Source organism: Pelodiscus sinensis, chromosome 20, assembly GCF_052426305.1.
Source record: "Pelodiscus sinensis isolate ZL-2025 chromosome 20, ASM5242630v1, whole genome shotgun sequence".
Lineage (NCBI taxonomy): Eukaryota > Metazoa > Chordata > Testudines > Trionychidae > Pelodiscus > Pelodiscus sinensis.
Window position 1 is genome coordinate 25,729,002 of NC_143071.1, and position 16,770 is coordinate 25,745,771.

General features: G+C 40.3%; 1 protein-coding gene across 15 annotated transcripts in view; it reads right to left on the reverse strand.

Moving 5' to 3' along the window:
- Positions 1-15,899, reverse strand: part of QTGAL (queuosine-tRNA galactosyltransferase) — a 357,741-nt gene extending 341,842 nt beyond the window's left edge. For 4 of the 15 annotated variants that reach the window (XM_075903524.2, XM_089771977.1, XM_089771983.1 and 1 more), the window contains exons 1-3: positions 15,243-15,899; positions 5,783-5,899; positions 5,564-5,663 (exon numbers count right to left, since the gene is read on the reverse strand). In XM_075903524.2, coding sequence (XP_075759639.2) covers positions 5,564-5,663; positions 5,783-5,899; positions 15,243-15,422 — 397 coding nt within the window. In that variant the 5' untranslated portion in view covers positions 15,423-15,899. Of the gene's footprint in view, positions 1-5,563; positions 5,664-5,782; positions 5,900-15,242 lie in introns of those variants that run through there. The other 11 variants (XM_014571339.4, XM_014571338.4, XM_089771985.1 and 8 more) reach the window with 9 other exon arrangements.
- Between the last annotated feature and the right edge of the window lie 871 nt (positions 15,900-16,770).

Here is a 16,770-nt window from a genome sequence, read left to right on the forward strand (position 1 = left end):
TACTTCTGCTGCAATGTGTGATGTCCGCACGACACTGAGTGAAATGTGGGATCCATGCTTTCTCACTGCCGATGTTGGAATACAAAATAAAGAATAAACTTAAAATACAACAAATAGTCTGGTAGCACTTTAAAGACTAACAAAACATGTAGATGGTATCATGAGCTTTCGTGGGCACAGCCCTCTTCTTCAGATGACCAGAGTGTTGGATGCCCAGAACTAAAATAAATACGGCAGAAGGGAAAGAGGAAAAAAAATGAGGGAGGAGACGAGGTAGTGGATATAAAAATACCAAGGGAAAAGCCCTTAGAATGTAACAGGAAAAGCAAATAGTCTATTATAAACACCTAAAGACTGGATAGTCAAAAGAGGCAGATAAGAACCATTAGTAGGCAATAGAGAAGCAGAGCTACATCATAAACATCCAGGAATCCAGCCCTGCAATCAGCCCCGATGCCAACTCTGCCCACATATCTATACAAGCGAATTCATTACTGGAGCCAACCACATAAGCCATCAAATCAGAGGTTCATTTAACTGCACATGCAGGAACATAATCTATGTCATCAAATGCCAGCAATGCCCCACTGCAATATATATTGGACAAACTGGACAGTCCCTCTGGGAAAGAATTAATGGACACAAATCAGATATCCCTAAAGGGAACATACAAAAACCAGTTGGGGAACACTTCACCCTACCAGGGTGTTCATTAACAGATCTTCAAGTGGCTGTTTCGTTACAGACCAATTCCACAAGCCAAATACACAGGGAAGCACTGGATCTACAATTCATTCACAAGTTTGATACTCATGCTAATGGACTATTTGTTTTTCCTGTTACATTCCAGCTCCGGCTTTCCCTTTGATATTTTTATACCCACTACCTCTTCTTCCTCCCCTCATTTTTTCTCCTCCTCCTCCCCCATTTATTTTAGTTCTTGACATCCAACACTCTGGTCATCTGAAGAAGTGGGCTGTGCCCACGAGACCTCATACCATCTACATGTTTTGTTAATCTTTTAAGTGCTAGCAGACTATTTGTTGTTGTTTAAGTTTATCCTGTACAGACAAACTTGGCTACCCCTTGGAGCTTTTTTACAGCAAAGAATGGCAGTTGGAAAAATGGCACGAAAGAAAACCAGAAATCTCTTGAGGGCTGGGAAACAAAGCAGTGCCTGATAAGACATTTTACACAGTCCCAAGATGTGCCACTCTCCTTTCTATGTTCCCACAGTGCCTAGCGACAGATAGTCTCACCAGGCACAATGGGAAACTGTTGATGAAGTAGCTAAAAATTATGGACACACTCTGTTGACAGATAGAGCAAGTGTGAACACACTTTGGCTACTTTTTTTTGTGACTTCTGCATGTTGACATTAGTTTCAACATCATAACTTCGTAGTTCTTATTCTAATAAAGTTGCCTGATCAGTATTTACAGAAAAGAATTTTGGTGAGACTTTAGGCATGTTCCCTAACCAAGACAGAGCTCTGAACTGTAATTTGTAATATAGACAGATTCATACTAAAAGTCAAACAAAAAAAACCTGTGCTTTCACAGGCTTCCGTGAGTCCATTATAGTACAGATAGGTCTTTCACCATTCTCCCTGAGAATTCAAAGCAAAGCGATAATTTCTTCTCTGCATTTTCCATTATCTCCAGGGAGCACTTTGGCCTAACCACCAACAGTGCAGTAACACTCAAGGTTACACGAAAATTAGTTGTTTTTAACGCCTTATATATGTAATAGAGTTCTGCATGGATACAAAATTTGTATCTGCAAAAATGAGGTACGAATATCCACACTGATATCCACACGTATATAAAGCAGATATCCAGAAATTTTCAGAGTTCTAGATACAAAATTTGTATCTGCATCCATATCTGCAAAAATGAGCTGCAGTTATCCATATCCGTGGATGCAGATACCTGTGGATATAAAGTGGATATTTGCAGATTTGCAGGGCTCTAGTAAGACAAAACCAGTTGGTAAATTCAACAGTTCGCACAGACCAAGAGTTGAATATCTGGCATCTGCAGCTTCAGTAAGAAACAGCTAAAGGAAATCAGCAGGTCTGGACATGCCAAGCAGGAGAAGCCATAGTATTGAACAATTCTCTCCTAAGGGAAACAGAAAAAAAGAGTTGGCTAGAGTTGACCTTGCACTCCTAGACCCTGCATTGGACCTTTTCTACCAGGAACAACTGTAATCACATCTCTATGCATATTTCATGATATTTCAACAGTCATCATTGTAAAATGAATGAAGTACATGTTAACAGTGATCAAGAAAAAAAGGCAAAGTGGCTCAATTTCAAGGTGACAGTTAAAAGTTTCTGAAATATAAAAGATTCTGCTTTTAAATCAGATCTTTTAGGAAAAAATTGATGTATAAAATGTTTGTTTTGCAAAAAAAGTATAAAATATTTTTTCTAGATTAAAATATGTCTGGACATTTATTAAATGGTTATTTATAACAATGTCTTACAAATAAAAAAGGTATGCTAATTTTGAGATTTAAGAAGAGATTTAACTCCCGAGGGAAACTAGATATTGAAAATTGGTTTCCCACAATGAATCCGGTGTTTGGCATAAGCAAAGATTTTTTTTTAATATTACTGTACTGAAGAAAATCAAATGTTTGTGCCAGCAACTCTGTTTTGTAAGGCCTGCTTACTTGATGAAAAGAGCCTGTTACTATGGTCACAACAGTAAAAACTTAAGCCTCAGTGAGATATTAACATTCCTTGCTCTTGGAAAGAAAAAGGATTTTTTTAAAGCCAGCAACCCTTTCTTTTTTAGTTTTTCCCCCTCTTTCTTTTACATGACAGAAAAGAATCAGAAATGAATTTTAATCCCATATAAATAGCCCAAGACTTGAATACCGACTGCTACATTGTTTCTGTTTTGGGACTTCTATCATAGGAAATATTCCTTACCGCTGTAACTACTCATAAATATACCACATAAATCACTGAAAACAAAACAATAATAAAGATTTCAAACTACCCCGGCTTTCTAATTGTAACCACCACTAAAACAAGAGATCATTTTTTGAGTAATGATCTAAAACTGACTTCTACATAATAACCTGGTTTTTAAAACTATTTTATTATTTAATAAGATGACATGAACAACTTTTTTTTGCTTAAGTTTTGTTTGTGAAAGCTGGAGGAACTTACACAGATTAATTCACGGCACACACAGATTAATTCACTGCACAAATTAAATTTTATTTATTTCCATATAATGGCACCAAAACTATTTGGAAAGGTTTATGAAGAGGAAGCAAACAATACCTGAAATAGAAGCAGGCCTTTCTTGAATGGGACTGTATCACCAAGATAGAGTACAATTTCTTTTGGGCTGAAAGTAAGTTGCTTCATCAAAGAAAGTAGAACCTGACCCATGGTATTGTTTCAGTATGTTCCAAAATTATGCTTCTCAAATTATTAGTATGTTGCAGGACATTTGTTTAAGGTCAGTTTTCTATCCTCATCTCCCTATCACTAAATACTGCCTTTCTGGGGTGCTGCCTATACAGTACCCACAGCATACCATTCTCCTCCTAGCTTTGCTTATATACTGCAAGTAAGACGAGATACCTCTCCCTTTTCCCCATGTGGAAGTGCTCTTCTGACCAGTCTTCCACTTTGTTCTCTGCTCGTGTGCTAGTCAAATTGAAAAAGACCTCAGAAAGAGAAGTGAATTGACAGTGTGGGAACAGCCTGAGCAAACTTACACATAGTTGGGTAGAACACAAAAGAGGGAAGGGGCAGAAAAAGGTGAGAGAAAAATAAGAAAAGTAACAATGATATGAACTGCACTGCAGTAATCAATGTCTCATGCTACACTGATGGAGGACTGAGAATTTCAACTGCAGGTGATGTGATTAAGGTGTACATTTAAATATAGCATAATTAAATATATAAATATTAAATACATAAATATGTATTAAATAAATATAGCATAAATAGACAAGGTTATTTGGGTTCTTTCTTAAACAGTGTCTGCATCTCTTCCAAACAGAACACACAAACTGCAAAGCTAATAGAGTATTCAGAGGCAATCAAATAGGAATGTTTTTAAAACTCCACTCTACAACAATCTCTCTATGGAGAGGAATGTGGCTAACTGAGAACGGAATGCAAATACAATGTAGTTAAGCATTATATTAATATTATTACATTACTGTTTACTATACAAGTAGCAAATGGCAATATTTACCAAATCAATATAGTTGATTATTGACTGCAGTCCTAGAAGGCTGCCCCCAGGCAAAAGCAATGAATTACATATCTACAAAGTACTTTACTACTGGGGTAAATGCTCTATTAAAAAAAAAAAATCTGGTAACACATCAATCTCATGTCAATAAAGCTACAGTCTTAGTTTCCAACTGTGATGCATCCTGGGAGCATATTGGTAACATATTGGTGGATACAGATTGTAGGGTTTTAACACCACAATCTAAGCAATACAGAATCTCTTTTCCAAATGTCAAAATTAGAGTTGTATCTTGAAAATATTATCAACTAGCAGGTGAGGCCTATCATTGACAGGGCAAAGTCATTTTGCATAGATTACATTTATAGGAAAGTTCAAGAAACTAAATATATGTAACAGATTTTTTTATTAATGTGCTTGCAAAAGGGAAGTAAAATAACAGTTTTAATTTTGTAAGATTTCAACATCAAACATTATTCACTTTATTGAATAATTACTATACATAGTAAATTTGAATCAGAAACTTATAAAGCTTCTGTTACTCTTTCTGTAACTAATTTGAATTATTTTGTGATTTGTAACAGTAAAATTTTTCTTTGCACTAAAATGACAGTTGAATAGAAGACTATTTTAATTTTGTCAGAAAATATTTCTAGGAACTCTAATCATAAAAAAATTATTTAAACCTTTCACCCAGTGTATTCCGGTGTAAAAAGTAGTGCACTCAGCTAATTTGTGTGGCAGGATTGTTTATACAAAATTTGGTATCTTTAAGTAATCCCGAAGTGACTTGATTTTGTACAAACAAATCCACAAACAAACAAACTCTTCCAAATATAATAGATGAACTGGAATCCTGTGAAAGCTTTAATTCTTAACTTTTTAATTATTAGTGATAAATTTTAAAAACTACTTGATAAGCAAACTTTGATGCTACTGTACGCCAAAAGCCCATCAACATACTTTTTGATCAATTCTTACATTTTAAGCAATATTATCTTCAAAATGTGAACTGTGAAAAAACAATATAAATAAAAGAAAAATAAACTACTAGGAGACTTCTCCCAACTTTCTGCCCAATTCAATGTCTACATTTAAATCATAGGAAAGGCCATACTAGTCAGACCAAAAGTCCATCTTCTAGCCCAATATTCTGTCTTCCGACAATAGCCAAAGCAGGTGCCCCAGAGGGAATGAACTGAGCAGGTAATTCCTCCCTGCTACCCATTCCCAGCCTCTGACAAACAGATAACATATAAACAGGCAGATCAATCAGTTAAACTGCTAAACCAAATTATTTAGCTATTCTTTAAAATCACTATTAAACAACATACCTCCCTGAGGTCGAGACGAATCATGACCACCAATGATGACCCAAATACCCGCATCTTCTAACCTGAATTTCCATTTTTCAATTATACTCATTGAACTATCCTAAGAAAATGATGATATAGAGATATCAATTTTAACTTACAGAAGATAAAATAAAAAGAATTTTTTTTACAAAAGTTAGGTTAGATAATATTTTAAAATTAAATAAATAATATACATACTTTACTAGCATCATTAAACACAGACAGCTCCAGGGAACCTTGAAAATCTTGCTCCAAAACTGACTTCAAGCACTCATCCAACCAACATTCAGCATTGTGAACAGGAAGAATAATAGACTGCAATGAATAAACAAAGAACATACAGACACATTATAAAACATGAAAGTATCCATTCTCCTTATTTATCTGCTGTTTTATCCAAAGAATCCTCATTTTAAAAAGGCAAGGGACTGATTCTTTTATACTCTTTCACCAAATATGTACATGGGTCACAAAAAAGAAAAATGTACTATTCCGTGACAAGTAACATTTCTTTTCCACCAAGCTTTATTTTTTTATTTCTCAAAACCCACTATATGTTAGTTTCTGTGGTTTTATTTCCTTGAAAACTCTTTGAACAAAAAGCAAACAAAATGTCTACACCACCAATTATTTACTCAGAGCACTACTAATTATTATTTCCAGTCCCCTAAGTTATTCTCAACTTCACCATTTTACCGTCATCTTCTCTCAGTTCAGAGGGGTCCTCTCTTCTTCTCTATCCCAGCTATCCAATTTGAATTTTTATCTATAAAGTAGGCAACTTGCATGCCCTGCCTCAGAAACCCTTTATAATATGTGGCCAACATGCTGTTGAGAGGCGCTGCTTCCAAATACATTAAGATGGCATATCAAACAGACTTTTTCACTCCACCAATTAAAAAATTGCCTCTTTCATCATACCAGCTATTATATGTACAGGCCATATACGTATAAAATGTAGAACTTACTTGAATTTTTTAATTACTGTGAACTACAAATGTTGAGTCTACATTTGTACTACAAATAAGGCCCATTAATGTTTCACCCACAAAATATCTGTATTTCAAATTAAGGATCATTTATTCAGTTCTCAGTGTGACAGCATTAAAACAACTTACTTGTTATCATGGTAACATTTAGAATGGAATTATATGACATGACAGCACCACCTATAATCAATGTTGCCTAATACTTCTCATGAAAAACAGTTGTTTATAACTTTCAATACTTTAAATATTTGGGGCTGAAATTTTCTATACAAGATATCTGTCTCAGGCAGACTTTTCCTGGAAAGTTTCCAAAAAAACAAATCAGAGAACAGAGTCAAGAGAAAAACAATGTTCTTTTGTCTCTGTTTAAAAATTATGGAGGCCATGTTTCTAGAAAGCTCTAGTTCCTCAACACTTTGAAGCAAGGCCTTAACAGTTTCCAGGTCAGCCTTTGTGCTTTTCGCTATCCACACAAAAATCTACCCAAATTTGAACAAGTTACAAATAAAGCTGTGTTTGTCAAGAATGTAATGAAAGTCGCAGATTCTATGATTTTCCATGACTTCTACAGCAGCCAATGCTCATAGCTGCTTGGGCACTTCCCCTCAGGCCATGCCCCCCAACTGGCCACGCCCCCTGACTGTCACTTCCCAGCACCTACAGTGTCCTCAGGGCCACACACACATACCCCAGCTATCCCTCACAAGTTTTAGACAAGGGTTTATAGTAAAAGTAATGCACAAGTCATGGACCATGAATTTTTGTTTCCTGCTTGTGACCAGTCCATGACTTTTACTAAAAATACCCATGACTAAAACACAGCCTTAGTTATAAACCATTGAAAATCTCATTTTGCACATGCTCAGCAGAGGTTTGCTAGAGTTTGCCAACTAAAAATTCCATGAGATTATGTTTGCTTCAACCCTAGGCTGAGCAAAAACTTCTCTGCAATTTAAGCTCTTGCCTATTGCTAATTGTAGCCAAACTTTGGAAATGAAACAGGGGGACCATCTTGCCAATGCTCTGTCTCTCCTGGATGGGCTCAGGCAGTGTGGAGGGGGAAGGTGCTTTATTCAAATGCTTAAGATCTAGATGAGAGTGAAAGGAAAGGCACCTCGGACAAACCCTGGAGTGAGGAATGCAGAATTGGGAATAGGTACAGGCAGCGGATGAGAGAGAAATGGAGGATGAAAACTGGGATTGGGAGAATGGGACAGGGGAAGAGGGGCAAAGAGACTGAGTTGGGGAGGTGGCTGATTCAAATATCTTAATGCTAGAAGAGACCATCAGATTATCTAGTCTGGCCTAAAAGAAGATTTGGAGCTAGGAACAGAAAGAGCATAGGAGACTGGCAATCAGTCCATGAGTGGAGAGAGAATGGGACTAGCTGAGCAAGGAGATTGATGCTGGAAGCTAATGGAGCAGAGTGACAAGAATAAGTTGGAGGGGACAGGACAGAAGGGGTCAAATTTATATGCTTTCTGTACATAAAAAACTGCTTTTTATGGGATCCCTCCCTCATTTGTTGCTGAAGTGGGAAGGTGTATAATGAGGCAGAGGACTGCAGGAAGAGAAAGGAGATAAAAGTAGTTGACTGCTGCCTTGGAGAACTGGATTCTATTCCTGTCTTTACCAGTGTTCCTACATAATTCTAGCCAAGCCACTTAAACCAAACCTTTCACATGTGATCCCTAATTTTGTGTTCCTCGCTTTCTAGGTGTCTGACAAAAGACCCTGGAATCTGGTGAGCAGAAGCACCGAACTAAAGTCAATAGGAGCTCTGCTTTTAATATAGAAAGTGCTAAATGCGAAGTACTCTGCAAAATTTGAATAATGTGCAGTAAATAAGATCTAGGAACAAAATACTGAATAGCTACTCATTAAGTAGTACCCGTTCTGGGCACTCAATGAGACAGGAATGCTGTGGTAAAAATGATATGTGATTATGTAATTAAAAACTGTATTGTAATGCAATACTCAGAAGAGGACAAAATATATTATTGCATTTCATGTTTTTTGTAGCTTTTTTGTGAAAGCAATATATATGTTTATACAATAATCCTTTACCACATAAGTGAACTAATCCTTTCATCACTCCTGGGAAATAAGTATTTTCACCATTTTTTCATTTTATAGATGGGGAAACTGAGACAAATAGATAAATGACTTTTCCAAGGTCTCACAGGAAGTCTGAGGAAGAATACAAGAACAGAATCCAAATCTCCAGATTCTTATGGGTTTAAATACAAGATCATGTTTCTTCCAAATATTAATTCATGTCATCACTATATTAGAATGAAGAAAGCAAAAATATTAATGGAATTATCAATGGCCTGGGTTACACATGTGTGCGTGCACACACGTTTATCTATACACACACCCCAGCTGCATAAAATGCATCTACTTTAAGCCAATATAGCGTACTGCATGATATTGTGATTGGCAAATATGAAGATATCCAGTATTTCTTAGCAAAATACAAAATGCTATTCATTTCAAACTTTACATTCTAAACCTACTTTTAAATTCTCAGGGGCCACAGATTCAAGCACACAATGAACTCCCTTTGTAATTTTCAACAGGGTATTCTACTAATGAACAGTGATATTTCAAATAGGTGGGAGGGCTATGTTTGCAAAATAATACCTTTTCTTAAAATTTTAGAAAAATAAGTCTGGTCCTTTGCTTTGATAAAATTATTAATAATATCACATAAAAGACAGAAGCAGACTGTGAGGGACTCCAAAAATATCACACCAAACTGAGTAATTGGGCAACAAAATGGCAAATGAAATTTAATGTGGATAAGTGTAAAGTAATGCACATCGGGAAAAATAACCCCAAATATAAGTACAGTATGATGGGGGCTAATTTGGCTATGACAAATCAGGAAAGAGATCTTGGAGTTATCGTGGACAGTTCTCTGAAAACTTCCACACAGTGTGCAGCGGCAGTCAAAAAGGCAAATAGGATGCTAGGAATTATTAAGAAAGGGATAGAAAATAAGACACAGAATATCTTACTGCCCCTGTATAAAACTATGGTACGCCCACATCTTGAATACTGTGTACAGATATGGTCTCCTCACCTCAAAAAAGATATTTTGGCCTTGGAAAGGGTTCAGAAAAGGGCAACTAAAATGATTAGGGGTTTAGAATGGGTCCCATATGAGAAGATGTTAAAGCGACTGGGACTTTTCATAGAATCATAGAACTGGAAGAGACCTCAGAAGGTCATCAAGTCCAGCCCTCTGCTCTAGGCAGGACCAATCCCAACTAAATCAACCCGGCCAGGGCTTTGTCAAGCCGAGACTTAAACACCTCTAGGGATGGAGACTCCACTACTTCCCTAGGTAACCCATTCCAGTACTTCACTAGCCTCCTAGTGAAATAGTTTTTCCTAATATCCAACCTGGACCTCTCCCACCACAACTTGAGACCATTGCTCCTTGTTCTACCATCTGTCACTACTGAGAACAGCCTCTCTCCATCCTCTTTGGAACCTCCCTTCAGGAAGTTGAAGGCTGCTATCAAATCCCCCCTCACTCTATGCTTTTGCAGACTAAACAGACCCAAGTCCCTCAGCCTCTCCTCATAAGTCATATGCTCCAGCCCCCTAATCATTTTGGTTGCCCTCCGCTGGACCCTCTCCAATGCATCCACATCCTTCTTGTAGTGCGGGGGCCTAGAACTGGACACAATACTCTAGATGTGGCCTCCTCAATTTAGAAAAGAGGAGACTGAGGGGGGATATGATAGAGGTATATAAAATCATGAGTGGCGTGGAGAGAGCGGATAAAAAAAAGTTATTTATTAGTTCCCATAATAGAAGAACTAGAGGACACCAAATGAAATTAATGGGTAGCAGGTTTAAAACTAATAAAAGAAAGTTCTTCTTCACACAGCATGTAGTCAACCTGTGGAACTTCTTGCCAGAGGAGGCAGTGAAGGCTAGGACTATAACAGAGTTAAAAGAGAAGCTAGATAATTTCATGGAGGTTAGGTCCATAAAAGGCTATTAGCCAGGGGATAAAATGGTGTCCTTGGCCTCTGTTTGTCAGAGGCTGGAGAGAGATGGCAGGAGACAAATCGCTTGATCATTGTCTTCGGTCCACCCTCTCTGGGGCACCTGGTGCTGGCTGCTGTCAGCAGACGGGATACTGGGCTGGATGGACCTTTGGTCTGACCCAGTACGGCCGTTCTTATGTTATGGCATGCAAAAGAAGAAATAAAGTTTTGAGATTAGAGCTTTGATTCGCATTAGTTCTTTGGTTATGTCTACACTAGTAAGTTTTGTAGATTAAACTAATTTAGACAGGCCAAAATCAACAATGGCAAAGTTGCCAATGCATGTTCACACTTGTCCCCGTCAACAGATCATATTCACAACCAGGACAACATCAGGAGCAATGCACAGTGGGTATGTATGCCACAGTGCCTGGTGACACCATCTGTCACTAGGTGTTGTGAAACCAGAGAATGCAGGGCATCTTGTGGCCAGGCAAAATACCCCATTATGCACTGTATGGCTCAAGGGCTTCCAGTGTCCTTACAGGCCTCGCCCCCCCCCCCCTCCAACTGCCTTTCTTTGCTATGACATTTTGGCATCTGCAGCAAGAAAGAATGGATTCGGCACTTCTCTCGCATGCTCTGTTAACTATTGTGAAGACATTGTACATGGCAGTGGAGATCATATTGAAATTACTTACATAGGAAGAAGACTCAGAGGAGCCTTGTAATGTGTGTCATATGGACACCTGTTTGGTGTACCTCATCCATTGCAAAAAATGCCTCAACAATCACGTGGATGAAACCAGACAATCACAATCTCCTTCAATAAACTCACACAGACTAGCCAGGCAGCAGGAAATGGGATTTAAATGTAATGGGGCTTGCAAGGGGGAGGGATGGGTTGCTGGTCACCAGGCTACAGGACAGCAGAATTCAAACTGCTGACCTGAGCAGCTGATCTGAAACTGTGGGCCACATTCTGGAGACTAGAATAAGTGACAAAATGCCTTAAGGTGTCCACAGTACATGTTCATCAACAATAAAGGGAAGAAAAAGAAAAAAGTCCTTTGTGGAGTTGGACATTTTTTATTGACAAAAATGGCCATTTTCCCCCAAAAAAGTTGCATTGCAGTGCGAGCGCTCATGCAGTTTTGTTGCCAAAAGGCACTTTTCCGCAACAAGCTTACCAGTGTAGACAAAGCCTTTGAGACTGCAAAGCTCATCAGCAGAAACCTGAGATTGTTTTGAAAGTAACTAGTACTAATTACTAGTTATTTCACAGACTTATTCAGTCAATACATTCAATTCTAAGGATGTCAATATGTAGATGACTACACAATCAATAAGCCCAGGTTTATTGGTTAACCCTGTCAACTACACGCATTCCCCCCTTGCTGCCTCTGTATTAGAGGTGGCAAGGAAGGAGGGGAGGTGGGAGCCGATGCTTGAGGGAGGCCATCTTAAAAGCCAGCTCCCCACAGCACCAACTCTGCAGAGCAGCCTATGTCCGCAGCAAGCATGGGCCCACTACAAACAGAGGCTGCTCCTCGGCAGTAGTCCCTGTCCACAAGAGGGTCCAAGCCTCTCCCCACGGGAAGCTCAGACCCCCCATGGACAGGGGTTGCTACTGTCTCTGTATCAGAGGCAGCAGCCGCAGAATGGCAGGCAGGAGCCAGTCTGCGCAGGGAGCTGGTTTTTAAAACAGGCTCCTCTTGCGGACCACCTCCTGCCTGCCACCCCACATTGCTGCGTCTGATAGATAGGCAGCAGCACAGGTGGCAGGGGGCTCCCCAGGAGTGGGACTGGAAGCGCACTAACGGCCGAGCCTGCCTCCAGGGACTATCAAATAGTCATGTAACCACTAAAAATGTTATGTGGTTACACAACTATTAAATTACACAGTATCTAGCACCATTATTCAATTCACTACATATTTTAGTAATCTGTAATCCCAAAATGGCATTTAGAGTAACATCACAATTTTGACACCACATTAACCCAACATCGTTGCTGTTATCAAAAAGGAAAGTACTCTCCCCAAGTCTTCTGACAGGCTTAACTAGCCACAGTACGTGCATGCAAATCCAGTGGTTCTCAAACTTTTTCCAATCAACTAACCTCAACACAAAATTTGTTTGGCTGACTACGCTATCACCACTAATTTGAATATTTTAAAAAAATACATATACAATGCATTAACCGACTGTCTATATTTTTCTTGGATTTTAAGTTTAAACAAAAGTAGAGAGATAATTACCCAAACACTCTTATATTCAATACAAACAGGCAAAAATTGGAAAAGCAGCACTGTGTAAATGATCATCAGCACTCCAAAGTTTGGAGCTCTGCACAAGAGTTAAGAATGTTTTTAAAATAGTATTTTAAAAATCAACGTTATCAAGTTTCCTCTCCTCAGAGCCATCACAAGAAAAGTGAGATACAGATGCCTGCACATTAAAAGCAGTTATGAGGATACCTTTGAGCAAACGGTTCAAGAAAGTATTAAATGTATACATATGTACTTATGAACCAGTTCACAGTAACTGATGACTTTGGGATTTTGAGCCAGTGCTCAAGTTATAGAATCAAGTTCTATCATCCCTACTCAGTTTGCTGTTTTTCTGTAGTTGCCAAGACCCAATCAAGACTAGAGACAGAGGGTACAAATACCACAACTCAAAGCTTTCATTTTTCCCTCAGTTCATTTCTCTGTTTTTAATTTGAATTACAAGTTGCACTGGGTAGTGATCCCATAGGCTAAAGCAGGTGCTGCAGTTAAAGTACTTTAATTAAAGTGAGAAAATAATCATGCAAAGCACCAAATTTCATTCAGAGGCTCTTCTAACATGCCTCACTATAGGAATACTTCACATGCACTTTCAAAATAACTGAGATAACATCTCTCAGAGGCACAGACAGGAATCTTGCAAATAGCTTATATGTTCAGGCTGTGTCTAGACTGGCCACTTTTTCCGGAAAATCAGCCACTTTTCCGGAAAAACTTGCCAGCTGTCTACACTGGCCGCTTGAATTTCCGCAAAAGCACTTACGATCTCATGTAAGATTGTCAGTGCTTTTGCGGAAATACTATGCTGCTCCCGTTCAGGCAAAAGCCTTTTTCCGAAAAACTTTTGCGCAAAAGGGCCAGTGTAGACAGCAGAGATTTGTTTTCCGCAAAAAAGCCCCAATCGCAAAAATGGCGATCGGGGCTTTTTTGCGGAAAAGTGCGTCTAGATTGGCCACAGATGCTTTTCCGCAAAAAGTGCTTTTGCAGAAAAGCATCCTGCCAATCTAGATGCGCTTTTCCGAAAATGCTTTCAACGGAAAACTTTTCTGTTAAAAGCATTTCCGGAAATTCATGCCAGTGTAGACGTAGCCTCATTATCATCTCACAAATTCAGTTCACAAGTGTTTACGTTGTAATTAGCCATATCATCATTAGCAGGCATTGATTTGTATCAAAATCCAGCAAACAAGTATTATAAGGACGTGTAAGTTTGCAGAAACTACACACCAAAGTCCAGAAGACCTGAGTTTCACACCCAGCTCTGACAGTTACACAATGTGGGACTTATCCAAAGCCTTTTAGGTCAACAGTTTTTCCACTGACTTAAACTTTGGAAAAGGACCTGTGTGGTTCTGGGTTTTAACTGCTCTAAATCTCAGTTTCCCATCCTTGAAATGAGGATAATCAAATTTAACTCCTTGTAAAATGCATTTTTATCTGTGGATGAAAAACACTATAGAACTACTAAATGATTATTACACAGTAAGTCCCCACTACTTATACAAATGTCACTAAACCAAACAAGTAATTTTTTCCGGAATTAGAGCACTAAAATAATACTCTTTCCAAATCTAAAGTGAAGAAATTGAAAAAATGGCAATCTGTTCAAGTGACTCTAGTTTTGCATTTAAAAAGCATTCTTTTTCTATCCTCAGTCCTATCCTACCTATCCCATCCTAATCTTTAAAAGTTTAGATTTAAAACCAAAGATTAACATTTTAAAAGTGCCTAGCTAACTCAGTAGCCAATGTCCTATTGACTTTCAATGACACTTCATCACTTTTAAACATGGTGCTTAGGTATCCAAATCACTTAGGTACCTTTGAAAATTGTACCCATCAGAAATAAATGTATTTTAAAAAAACAAGCATGGGTTTTCTTTAAAATATAATTGTTTATTCAAAACAATTCCAAGGGAATGCATGAGTTGTGGCAAATTTCTTTCACGGGGTGGCCATTTATTTCAAATTAAGTCAGCAAGGTTTTTAGGCCCCAAAATTTGATCTCACCTATATACTTTCCCCCCTTCAAAACAAACAAAAGGAACACCATAAAAAGAGCAGAGAATACAAAATAATCAACTGCTATGACTAACTTCCAGCAATTTCCTTTCATATTCAGTGATGAGACCTGGGTATGTGCTGCCATGACCATAGAGCAATTCCTTTCCTCTGCCAAATGTAGTAAAAAGAAAGGGCCAAAAAAAAAAATCCTTCTTGCCTTCCCTAAATGAGGAAACTCCGCTTCAAAGGGACTACTGGTGTAAGTATGGCAAGGAAGATTTGGCCACAAAGGGGCTCATTCTTTGCACGTTCTTAGGCTGACACCTGATAAAGAAGACTCGAGTATAAGTGCAACAAGGAGCAACATACCACTTGGACTCTACATCCTTCCCCGATTGCAGAGGGCACTGGAGCGCGGGCCTGCGGGTGGGGATTGTCTGACACGGGGCGTGACAGAGCCGCGGAGCAGTTACACTCGGCACGTGCAGAGCCACAGGCGCGCGGCCCTTCGCGCGCCAAGGGGCCTGGCCCTCCTGCTGCTTCTGACATTGCTCGCGGCCTCCCCCGTGGGCAGCTGCGGGGAGGACGCGCCCGGGGGGCAGAGCAGGGGCCCTGTCAACGGCCCTGCGGCCGCACGAGAGCCCGTTTCACTCCCGCGCCATGGAGTGGCCCCGAGAGCGCAGAGGGGACACGAGTCCGGGTCAGCCGGCGCGCCTGAGGGGAGACGCCCCCGCCTCAGGAAGCTGCCCGCGGGAGACAGCCGCGCGGCCCACTGCTAAAGGGGCCAGCGGCTGGGTCCAGGCCTCGCCTCAGCCCGTCCAATCGGCTTCAGCGCGGGGCTCTGCTCCCCCCTCCCTCGGGGTGTGCGGCCTGGCCACAGTCACACCCTCCCGCCTAGCGCCGCTGCCCTGCCCCTCAGGCGTTGGCGGCAGCGCCGGAACGTGCCGCGCGCGGGGGGGGACCCACAGCTCGCCAGCCCCGCCCGCAGCAGGAAGAGGAGTGGAGACGGTGGCTAGCGGGGCCGGAAATGACGCTGGGCAGGCGGGAAGGTGACAGTGGGGGCAGGGCGGGCGATAGAGCAGGCGGTTTTTCGAGGGCGGGCTCGGGGGCACGGGGTCAGGCCAGGTTGTGGAAGGGCAGGATCTGGACGCGGTTGCTGGGTTACAGCGGCTCTCACCCCCCCCCCCCGCCTGCGGGAGGGGCAGGAGTGGGACTCGGCTCTGGGCGGCGGTGGGGGGCGGGGCAAGGCGTGATGGGCTCTAGCTTGAGTTCCCGGTTGCTTTGGGGCCGGGCAGGGGCTGCTTGGTTTGTGCGCGGGCGCTGTCTGCACCGTCAACAGCTAAATCTGCGACCGTATCTCCCCCAACAGTGCGCCCTTCCACCTAAACAGCCTGGCATTTTCCATCATGCACACAGGCCTGGGCGCTGTGCAGGTGAAGGGTGTTTGTTTTAATAGTAACATTGGTGCCTGTTGTTAATAATCAGTCTAATTAGTTCAGACACTTCCGGGGAGGGGGTGTTGTTAGTTTTGTGTTTCAATTTAAAATAGTCCCTCTCTTTAGTCTAGTTTATTATTGTATCTCATTGAAGACTGGTATTTCAGTTGCAACTAGAATCAATTTTTAAATAACGATTAAACTGGCTTTAAAAATAACCCAACAATTGTATTTTCTTAATGGTGATATCCCTAAAGTTAATGTATTGATTAAAACAATGATCTTTCAAATATTTATGCGGTAGGCTTGCACACAATTATAAGTGTTTGCAAGGTTGGGGACCTCTGTGTCACGCTGTTTAGAATGCAAAATATTTATGCAAAGGCATCTTTGGCAACCTAAGTCCTCCAGTTGTCCCTGGATTATTTAAAGACTGTATTAAACAATCAATTCAACAACCA